Source organism: Numenius arquata, unplaced genomic scaffold, assembly GCF_964106895.1.
Source record: "Numenius arquata unplaced genomic scaffold, bNumArq3.hap1.1 HAP1_SCAFFOLD_1763, whole genome shotgun sequence".
Classification (NCBI taxonomy): Eukaryota; Metazoa; Chordata; class Aves; order Charadriiformes; family Scolopacidae; genus Numenius; species Numenius arquata.
In genome coordinates this window covers 1-10,839 of record NW_027414089.1, presented here as the reverse complement: position 1 = coordinate 10,839, position 10,839 = coordinate 1, and the positions used below count along the sequence as shown (strand labels likewise).

Here is a 10,839-nt window from a genome sequence, read left to right as displayed (position 1 = left end):
GGCCGCGCCGCCCCGATAAAGCGCTGCGGGAGCTGCGGCGGGAGCGCGGGCTCCGCCATGACTCAGGTAGGACCGGCCGGGCGGGGACGCGCCCCCCCCCCCCCCGCACACACACACCCCTCCCCCCAGCCCCGCGCCCCCGCCCCCCCCCCCCCCCGCACTCCCTCACCCCCCCCCATCCCCGCACCCCCCGCACCTTCGCATTCCCCCTCCCCCCCTTCCCCCCCCCCGCACCCCGTCAGTCCCGCATCCCCCACCCCCCTGCGTCCCCCCGGCTCCGCACCCCCTGCACCCCGCCATCCCCCCCGCACCCCTGTGACCCCCAGCAGCCCCCGCACCCCCCTGCACCTGCAGCCCCCCCCCCCCTTGCGCCCCAGCACCCCCAGCTGGGTGCACCGGCAGCGCTGGGACGGGGGCACAGCGGGGGGGGGCACCGCGGGTGCAGGGGCTGGGGTGGGAGGGGGGGGGTACGGCTCCGGGGTGCTGGGGGTGCGCAGGGGGGGCACGGCTCTGGGGGTGCCGGGTCGGGGATGCGGGGGGTGCACGGGGAGACCACGGCACTGGGGAGCAGGGCACTGGGGATACTGGGGGAGACTGGCACCGGGGTACGGTACTGGGGATGCCGGGTCAGGGCTGTACTGGGGATATTGGGGCTACTGGGGGTACACGGGGAGACCACGGCACTGGGGCATGGCACTGGGGATACTGGGGGTACTGGGGGTGCACGGGGAGAACACGGCGTCGGGGCTGCGCTGGGGACACGGGGGTGCGCTGGGGACACGGGGGTGCGCTGGGGACGGGACACGGGGGTGCGCTGGGTGCAAACGGCACCGGTGGGGGCCCAGCACTGGGGTGCGTGTCCCACGCTGCGCCAGCGGGCACGTCCCACGGGTGGGGGGCTTTGGGGACCCCGCGGAGCTGCCGTGCGGGGTGTGTGACCGGGTCCGTGGGCAGCGCTGGTGCCCCCGAGCCCCCCCCACAGCCTGGTGCCCCCCCGAGCCTCCCCCCATAGCTCGGTGCCCCCCGGTGCCCCCTAAGCCCCCCCACAGCCCGGTGGCCCCCGAGCCCCCCGGTGCCCGCTGAGCCCCCCGCCCGCCCGCAGCCCGAGCAGGAGGCGGTGGGGGCCGGGTCGCCCCCCTTCGGGGAGGAAGAGGAGGAGGAGGAGAAGGACCTGAACAAGGCTCTGGGGGTGGAGCGCTTCGAGGAGATCCTGAGCGAGGCGCACCCCCGAACCCCCCCCCGAGGAGGCCGGGCGCTGCTACGGCGAGGAGGACTTCGAGTGTGAGTGGGGGGGCCGGGGGGGGCGGCGGGGTTGGGGGGGAGGGGGACAGCAGGCGGGACCCCGACTCTGCCCCGTCCCCCGCAGACCACCGCCAGTCCTCCCACCACATCCACCACCCCCTCTCCACCCACCTGCCCCCTGACGCCCGACGCAAGAAGGGGGCGCCCAAGAAGGGCAAGAAGAAGCCCCGCCGCCCCTCCGTCCCCGGGGAGACCCCCACCATCGAGGAGGCCGAAGAGGATGAGGAGGAGGGGGGCGACACCGAGACCGAGCGCTCGGCCGAGGAGCTGCTGCAGCCCCCGCCCCCCGAGGCCGTGCAGGTGAGGGGGGCTGCCCCGGGCCCCCCCCGGCTCTGGGGGGCTCTGGGGGGTTCCGGGGGTACGGCGGGGGTACGCCCCGCGGCAGCCGGTTCCTCACGTGCCCCCGTCTCAGTTCTTCCTGCAGGAGGATGAGGCGCCCGAGCGCCGGGCGGAGGAGCCGGGGACCCCCACGGCACAGCCCGTGTCCCCCCCAGAGCCCCGGGGGTCCGTGTCCCCCAGGGGAGCCCGGGCAGGCAGGTGAGCGGGGCTGGGGGTCTCAGAGGGCAGGCAGCCCCCTCTGGCCGCCCCACGGTGGGGCTGGGGGGCACAGACCCCTCCGGCCGCCCCGCGGCGGGGCTGGGGGGCACAGACCCCTTTGACCACCCCACGGCGGGGCTGGGGGGCACAGACCCCTCCGGCCGCCCCACGGCGGGGCTGGGGGCTCAGCTGTGGGACGGTTGCCTCCCTCGCAGCCCCGGGGAGGAGGAGGAGGGGGGTCCGGCGGAGGGGGCGGAGGCCGGCTCCCCCGGGCGCCCGGCGGGCAAGTGGCAGCCGGGGGGGCACCGCAGCTACAACCTGCACGAGCGGCGGCGCATCGGCAGCATGACGGGGGCCGAGCAGGAGCGGTACCAGAAGGTGCCCACGGACGAGTCGGAGGCGCAGACGCTGGCCTCGGCCGACCTGGACTACATGAAAAGTGAGTGGGGGGCACCCCGCACTGGGGGGGGGGGGGGGGCGCTGGGGGCACAGCCGGAGCCCAGCCGTGTGCCCTGGGGCCGGCGGGGGCCGCAGCGGGGTCCGGCGGCTGGGGACCCCTTCCCGCGGAGGGGCCGGGTCCGCGTGGAGCCTGTGGCCACGGTGGGTGGCTGGAGGTGGCGGTGGTGACGGTGCCCACCCCCCCCCCGGGTGGTCGGGGGCAGCTCGGGGACTTCCCGGGTGACACCGGTGCCGCCGAGCCCCCCAGGAGGGACCCCTGCCCGTGCGCCGCCTTTGGGACGGGGGTCCCTCTGCTGCCAGCCACCCCGGGCAGGCTACCAGCCCACGGCTCCCCGTGCCGGGGCTCGGTGGCCCCCCAGGTGGCCCAGCCGGTCCCACGGCTGTCCCCCCCCCCCGTCCCCGGCAGGTCACCGCTTTGAGGACGTGCCGGGGGGTGCGCCGGCACCTGGTGCGGAAGAGCGCCAAGGCCCAGGTGGTCCACGTGGGCAAGGACCACCGGGAGCCCAGCACCCGGCAGCGCAAGCAGCACCGGCAGCCCCACGAGGTGGGGGTCCCGGGGGGGCGCGGATGGGGGTGCGCAGGGGGGCAGGGCCCGGCTCTGGGGGTGCAGAGGGGGAGCAGGGCCCCAGGGCACGGCTCTGGGGGTGCCGGGTCCAGGCTGACTGGGGGGCACGGCACCAGGGTGCTGGGGCACACGTGGGGGAAGCGCGGCGCCGGGGAGCCCAGGCCAGGGATACTGGGGGCACACGGGGAGACCATGGCACCGGGGATACTGGGGGCACGCTGGGAGACCATGGCACTGGGGATACTGGGGGCACACAGGGAGACCATGGCACTGGGGCTGGCAGGTCAGAGCTGTACTGGGGAGCAGGCACTGGGGATACTGGGGGTACTGGGGGAGACTGGCACCGGGGTACAGTACTGGGGATGCTGGGTCAGGGCTGTACGGGGGATGTTGGGGCTACTGGGGGTACACGGGGAGACCATGGCACTCGGGCATGGTACTGGGGATACTGGGGGTACTGGGGATGCCAAGTTGGGGCTGCACTGGGGAGCAGGCACTGGGGATACTGGGGGTACTGGGGGAGACTGCCACTGGGGTACAGTACTGGGAGTACCCGGGGAGACCATGGCACTCACTGTGCCCCGGGGGGGTTCCCCGCTGACCCCCCCGGCACCGGCAGGTCTTTGTGGAGCTGAACGAGCTGGTGGTGGACAAGAACCAGGAGCTGCAGTGGAAGGAGACCGCCCGCTGGATCAAGTTCGAGGAGGACGTGGAGGAGGAGACGGAGCGCTGGGGCAAACCCCACGTGGCCTCCCTCTCCTTCCGCAGCCTCCTGGAGCTGCGCAAGACCCTGGCCCACGGTAGGGACGGGGGGACCACCCCCTGGGGACGAGGGGTTCCCCGTCCCCGCCGGCCTCAGCGCCCCCCTCCCTCGCCCAGGGGCCGTGCTGCTGGACCTGGACCAGAAGACACTGCCGGGGGTGGCCCATCAGGTGGTGGAGCAGATGGTCATCACCGACCAGATCCGGGCCGAGGACCGCGCCAACGTGCTGCGGGCGCTGCTGCTCAAGCACAGGTCAGCGCGGGGGGGGCAGAGACCCCCCCTCCCGAGCCCCCCCCACCCTCCGCGGGGCTCTGCCACCCATGGGGACCATGTCCCCGGCGTCGTGCCGGCCGGGCTGCTGGCCGCTCTCCCACCGGGCCACCACGGGGCCACCTCGGGCCAGCCCTGGCTTTGTCCCGCAGCCACCCCAGCGACGAGAAGGACTTCTCCTTCCCCCGCAACATCTCGGCCGGCAGCCTGGGCTCGCTGCTGGGCCACCACCACGGCGCCAACCACCTGCCCGAGGCCGGCGAGCCCGCCGTCACCGAGCCCCTCATCGCCGGCCACGCCGCCGAGCACGACACCCGCATCGACGTGGAGCGGGAGGTGAGACCCCCCCCGGCCCCGCCGCCCCCTCCTCACCCTCAGGGGGGGTGCCCTGAGCCCAGCCCTGTCCCCACAGAGGGAGGTCCTGGCCCCCACGCCCCCCGCCGGCATCACCCGCTCCAAGTCCAAGCACGAGCTGAAGCTGCTGGAGAAGATCCCGGACAACGCCGAGGCCACCGTGGTGCTCGTGGGTATGGAGGGGTGGTCGGGGACGGGGTGCCGGGCTCCCCTCGGTGACCCCCTGCCCCCCGGTGACCCCCCCCGGTGTCCCCGTCCCCCCCCCCAGGCTGCGTGGAGTTCCTGGACCAGCCCACCATGGCCTTCGTGCGGCTGCGGGAGGCGGTGGAGCTGGAGTCGGTGCTGGAGGTGCCGGTGCCCGTGCGGTTCCTCTTCGTGCTGCTGGGGCCCAGCAGCACCCACATGGACTACCACGAGATCGGCCGCTCCATCTCCACCCTCATGTCCGACAAGGTGGGTGCCGGGGGTCCCCCCCCCCGGCCCCGGGGCCACCTCGGGGGGGGGGTGTGTGTGTGGGGGGGTGGGGGCTGGCTCTGACCCCCGCCGCGGTCCCACCAGCAATTCCACGAGGCCGCCTACCTGGCGGATGAGCGGCAGGACCTGCTGACGGCCATCAACGAGTTCCTGGACTGCAGCGTGGTGCTGCCGCCCTCCGAGGTGCAGGGCGAGGAGCTGCTGCGCAGCGTCGCCCACTTCCAGCGGGAGATGCTCAAGAAGCGGGAGGAGCAGGAGCGGCGGCTGCTGCTGGAGCCAAAGTCCCCCGAGGAGAAAGGTGCCGGCAGGAGGGGGGGGGTGGGACGGGATGGAGATGGGTGGGGTGGGCGGGGGGAACCAGGTGGGATGGGGTTCTGGATGGGGATGGGGGGGGGAACCAGGCGAGGTGGGATGGGTGGGGGGAACCAGGTGGGATGGGGTTCTGGATGGGGATGGGTGGGGGGAGACGGGATGGGGAAAGATGGGGGGAACCAGGTGGGGTGGGATGGGGATGGGACGGGATGGGGATGGGGGGTGGAACCAGTCAAGGTGGGATGGGTGGTGGGAACCAGATGTGGGGGGGACAGGATGGGGGGAACTAGGTGGGATGGGGATGGAGGGAGAACTAGGTGAGGTGGGACGGGGACAAGGGATGGGTCTGGGTGGGGGGAACTGGGTGCGATGGGACGGGATGGAGATGGGTGGGATGGGGATCTGGATGGGGATGGGATGGGGGGAACCAGGCCGGGGGGACGGGGCTGGGGCTGGGGCTGGGTTGGGGGCACCAGGTCAGGTGGGGTGGGATGGGATGGAGATGGGTGGGGGGCGCCCGTCTGGCAGGGTCTCACCGTCCCTCTGTCCCGCGGGGCGCAGCGCTGCTGAAGCTGAAGGTGGTGGAGGGGGAGGGGGAGGAGGAGGATGATGACCCCCTGCGGCGCACGGGCCGGCCCTTCGGGGGGCTGATCCGGGACGTGCGGCGGCGCTACCCCCACTACCTGAGCGACTTCCGGGACGCCCTCAACCCCCAGTGCATCGCCGCCGTCATCTTCATCTACTTCGCCGCCCTCTCGCCCGCCATCACCTTCGGGGGGCTGCTGGGTGAGCGTCGGGGTGGGGGGGGGTGCTCGGCAGCACCGGGGGGGGCGGTGTGGGGCACGGCGGGGGTCCTGAGCCTGTCCTGCCCCCCAGGGGAGAAGACGCAGAACCTGATCGGGGTGTCGGAGCTGATCATCGCCACCTCGCTGCAGGGCGTCCTCTTCTGCCTGCTGGGGGCACAGCCCCTGCTCGTCATCGGCTTCTCGGGGCCCCTCCTCGTCTTCGAGGAGGCCTTCTTCTCGGTGAGTGTCGGGGGGGCACGGGGGGGGGCACGCTCCTGGGCGCTGTGGGGCAGGCACCACCTTCCCCCGGCCCCGCCGTCCTGCTGGGGAGCCCCTTGCCCCCCTGCCCAGGGCTCTGCGTCCGTCCTTCCCGCTGACCCCTCCATCCGTCTGTCCATCCCCCCCCCGTCTGTCTGTCCATCCCCCCCGTCTGTCTGTCCATCCCTCCCTTCCTCCCTCCCTCTGACCCCCCTCTGTCAATCTGTTTGTCCATCCTGCTGACCCCCCTCCATCCATCCATCCATCCATCCATCCATCCATCCATCCCTCCCACTGACCCCTCTGTCCATCTGTCTGTCCCTCCCCCTGACCCCTCTTTGTCCGTCCTTCCCACTGACCCATCTGTCCGTCCGTCCGTCCTGCTGATCCTCCTCCATCCGTCGGTCTGTCCCTCCCGCTGACCCCTCCACGCGTCCGTCTGTCCGTCCCGGGGGCAGTTCTGCACGTCCAACGAGCTGGAGTACCTGGTGGGGCGCGTCTGGATCGGCTTCTGGCTCATCCTCATCGTGCTGGTCATGGTGGCCTTCGAGGGCAGCTTCCTGGTGCGCTTCGTCTCCCGCTTCACCCAGGAGATCTTTGCCTTCCTCATCTCCCTCATCTTCATCTACGAGACCTTCTCCAAGTTGGCCAAGGTGAGGCGGTGGGGCTGGGGCCAGTGTCAGTGTTCATGGGGTCAGGGCTGGTGTCTGTGGGGCTGGGACGGTGTCTGTGGGGCCAGGGCTGGTGTCCATGGGGGCCAGTGTCAGTGGGGCTGGTGTCTGTGGGGCTGGGGCCAGTGTCTGTGTGGCCATGGCTGGTGTCTGTGGAGCCGGTGTTGATGTCCGTGGGGCCGGGGCCGGTGTCCGTGGGGCTGGGTGCCCCGAGGCCCATCCTGATGGCCGCGGTGCCGCAGATCTTCCAGGAGCACCCCCTGCACGGCTGCCTGCAGGCCAACGGCAGTGGGGCGGAGGCGGCGCCGTGGGGCAACGGCAGCGGGGTCCCAGCCGAGGTTCGGGGGCAGCCCAACACGGCGCTGCTCTCGCTGGTGCTCATGGCCGGCACCTTCTTCATCGCCTTCTTCCTCCGCAAGTTCAAGAACAGCCGCTTCTTCCCCGGACGGGTGCGTGGGGCAGGCGGGACGGCCCCGGGGTGAGCCCAGCTTGGGGGGCAGAGCTGAGCCGGGGGGGGGGCCGGGGTGGGGGGGCTGGGGTCGGGCTGACCCTGCTCTTCCCTCCCCCTCCCCCCCCCCCTTCACCCCAGATCCGGCGGCTCATCGGGGACTTCGGGGTGCCCATCGCCATCCTGGTGATGGTGCTGGTGGACTATGGCATCCAGGACACCTACACGCAGGTCAGCCCCCCCGTAACCCCCCCATAACCCCCCCAAGGCTCCCCATAACCCCCCCCATACCCTCCCTGATCAGGATCTCACACCCCACACCCTCCTGCCGTGGTGGGTCCCGGTGCCACAGTGTCTCACCCCATGGCACCCCTCGCTCTGGGGGTGCTGTGCCATGGGGGGCAGAGCCGGTGCTCCCCCCCCCCCCCCCCCCCCCAGCATTTCTGCCTCCCCCCTGCAGAAGCTTAACGTGCCCAGCGGGTTCTCGGTGACGGCCCCCGAGAAGCGGGGCTGGGTGATCAACCCCCTGGGCGAGAGGAGCGACTTCCCCGTCTGGATGATGGTGGCCAGCGGCCTCCCCGCCGTCCTCGTCTTCATCCTCATCTTCATGGAGACCCAGATCACCACGTGAGAGCCGCGGGGACGGGGCGGGGGCATGGAGGGGCCGCACGGGGCACGGTGTGCCGAGCTGTGCCGTGCCAGGCTTTGTGTGCTGTGCCGTACCACACCGTGCTGAGCTGTGCCGTGCCGAGCCATGCCAAGCTTTGCAGAGCCGTGCCATGCTGTGCCGAGCCATGCCAAGCTTTGCTGTGCTGTGCCGAGCCAGGCTGAGCCATGCCAATCTGTGCCACACTGTGCTGAGCCGTGCCGAGCTTTGCAGAGCCAGGCTGTGCCGTGCCAATCTGAACTGTGCTGTGCCAGGCTGAGCCGTGCCAGGCTTTGCAGTGCCGTGCCAAGGCGTGCCAGGCTGAGCTCTGCCATGCAGTGCCATGCCAAGCCATGACAAGCTTTGCCGTGCCAAACTCTGCCGCCCTGTGCTGAGCCGTGCCATGCCAGGGCATGCCAAGCTGTGCAATGCCAGGCTGAGCCGTGCCACGCCGAGCCCTGCGCAGCCATGACAAGCTTTGCCATGCCGTGCCAAGCCGTACCACGCCAGGCTGAGCCGCACCGAGCCCCGCGGAGCCCTGCCCGACGGTGTGCCCTTGTGCCCAGGCTGATCATCAGCAAGAAGGAGCGGATGCTGCGGAAGGGCTCCGGGTTCCACCTCGACCTCCTGCTCATCGTGGCCATGGGCGGCTTCTTCGCCCTCTTCGGGATGCCCTGGCTGGCGGCGGCCACCGTGCGCTCCGTCACCCACGCCAACGCCCTCACCGTCATGAGCAAGGCCGTGGCGCCCGGGGACAAGCCCAAGATCCAGGAGGTGAAGGAGCAGCGGGTCACCGGGCTGCTGGTGGCCGTGCTCGTCGGTAGGTCCCGCCGTGGGTCCCCCCCCCCCAGCCCTGCTCCCCCCCCGCGTGGCCACAGGGAGGGGGGACGGGCCCCAAGGGCTGGGGTGCCCTGAGCCCTGGCCACGTTAGTGTCACCATCCTGTCTCACGGGGGGCACCAGTGACACAGGACCCTCCCCAAGCATGGGGAGGTGACCGGGCAGGGAGGAGGGGGGGCTCCAGGCAGCAGGGGTGACCCCCGCTGTGTCCCAGGCCTGTCCATCGTCATCGGGAAGCTGCTGCGGCAGATCCCGCTGGCTGTGCTCTTCGGCATCTTCCTCTACATGGGGGTCACCTCCCTCAACGGCATCCAGTTCTACGAGCGCCTGCAGCTGCTGCTGATGCCCCCCAAGCACCACCCCGACGTCCCCTACGTCAAAAAGGTGGGGGGGGTCCCCAGGGGGGTGGGACCCTCCTCTGGGGGCACCTGCGGGACAGACTCTGGCAAAGCCGTTTTTGGGGGTGGCGGGGGGGGGGGGGTACGGGCAGGTGGGGGGTAAAAGGGGGGTGCAGGGGTGTGACGGCATGTCCCCGGGGCTGTCCCCCCCCCAGGTGCGCACGCTGCGGATGCACCTCTTCACGGGGCTGCAGCTGGGCTGCCTGGCCGTGCTCTGGGCCGTCATGTCCACTGTGGCCTCCCTGGCCTTCCCCTTCATCCTCATCCTCACGGTGCCGCTCCGCATGTGCCTGCTCAGCCGCCTCTTCACCGAGCGGGAGATGAAGTGTGTAAGTACCGGCAGCGCACCCCCGGAACCCCCCCATCCCTGCACCCCTGGAACCCCCCATCCCTACACACCAGGGGTCCCCCATCCCTGCACCCCCCCTGTCCCCCCACCCCCAACTCCGCCGCGGGGAGAACTGGGGGGGGCACAGCCCCAGCCACCATGTCCCTTGCTTTGGACCCTTGCCACGTCCCCATGTCCCCCAGGGACCCCCAGGCTGGGACGAGGGGCTGTCCCCGGGGACGGGACACCCCCCCCCACCCCGCAGTGCTGGGAGCCACAGGCACAGCACCGGGGGGGGGCTGTGGCAGAGGGCAGAGGGGGACCCCCTGACTCAGCCCTCTCCCCCAATCCTTTCTCTCCCCCCCCAATCCTATCTCTCTCCCCCCCCAATCCTCTCTCCCCCCCCTCCCAATCCCATTCCCCCCCCAGCTGGACGCCGACGAGGCTGAGCCCATCCTGGACGAGCGGGAGGGTGTGGACGAGTACAACGAGATGCCGATGCCGGTGTGACCGGGTGCCGGGGGGGGCACGGCCGGGGCAGGGGGCAGCAGCCACTCAGCCCAGCCCCCCCGGGGACCCCGCACTCCCCGTGCCTTCACGGGGGGGTGACACCAGCCAAAGAGACGCCAGCCGCCAGACTCACCCCCCACAACCCCCTCCTGTGCGGTACAGGACCGCCCCCCCCCCCCCCCCCCCGACCACGCCATGGGGCAGAGCCCCCCCCCCGGGTCGCCCCCCAGCAGAGCTGCAGGTCCTGGCCCCCCCGCGCCCCTCCCTTCCCAGGCTCCCCCCAGACAATCAGGCGGTTCCTAAATCCCACTGAGTTTTATTTAACGGAGTAATTTAAACGGCAATAAACAGCTTTATAAGGAGCACGGGGGGGCTGAGGGGGGCCCGGGGGGGGGGGGGGGGTGTCAGGCTGGAGGTGCTGGGGGGCCATTGAGCCCCGTACCCCCCTGCAGGCAGCAGCCCCCGGGCACGGCACGGCGCTGGGGGGGGGGTGTGTGTCTGTGCCTGTGCCCCCGTGGGGAGGGGGATGTGGGGGGGGGTCACCCTGTGCCGGGCCCAGCCCGGGAAGGGCTCCAGGGGGGGCTCGGGGGGGGGGGGGGGGGGGGGGGCGCTGCCTTCTACCAATAAAGAGAATGGACTTTGCACACTTTTCACCAGTTTTATTGTAAAGTTAAACCCCCGCTCCCCACGCACCCCCCCCTCCTCCCGGCTCGGGGAACAGCCCCCCCTGTGCAAACAGCCACAGCCCCCCAAGACCCCCCCGGGGGGGGGGGGGGCAGGCCCAGCCCTCCCTCCCAGCAGCGGCGTTGGGGACACAGGGACAGCCCCCCCCACTCCCCAAGGTGCCAGCAGGAGGCCAGGCCAGCCCCCCCCCCGGCAGCAGCGACCCTTGCACGGGGACAGGGACGGCAGGGCCGGGG

At 72.0% G+C, this 10,839-nt stretch overlaps 1 protein-coding gene across 1 annotated transcript; it reads left to right on the top strand.

The window, feature by feature from the left end:
- Window positions 1–8: 8 nt before the first annotated feature.
- LOC141477740 (anion exchange protein 2-like) lies at window positions 9–9,919 on the top strand (the record flags this gene model as incomplete). The annotated part of the gene is given in 25 exon segments (XM_074166983.1): window positions 9–47; window positions 49–66; window positions 1,103–1,237; window positions 1,239–1,281; window positions 1,367–1,602; window positions 1,715–1,839; window positions 2,055–2,278; window positions 2,705–2,727; window positions 2,729–2,842; window positions 3,483–3,663; window positions 3,743–3,878; window positions 4,049–4,232; window positions 4,309–4,423; window positions 4,519–4,703; window positions 4,809–5,022; window positions 5,598–5,822; window positions 5,913–6,061; window positions 6,538–6,732; window positions 6,993–7,199; window positions 7,340–7,429; window positions 7,659–7,825; window positions 8,411–8,664; window positions 8,898–9,067; window positions 9,237–9,410; window positions 9,839–9,919. Coding segments are annotated over 25 exon segments (3,684 nt in total), but the record flags the coding sequence as incomplete, so codon positions are not given.
- Between the last annotated feature and the right edge of the window lie 920 nt (window positions 9,920–10,839).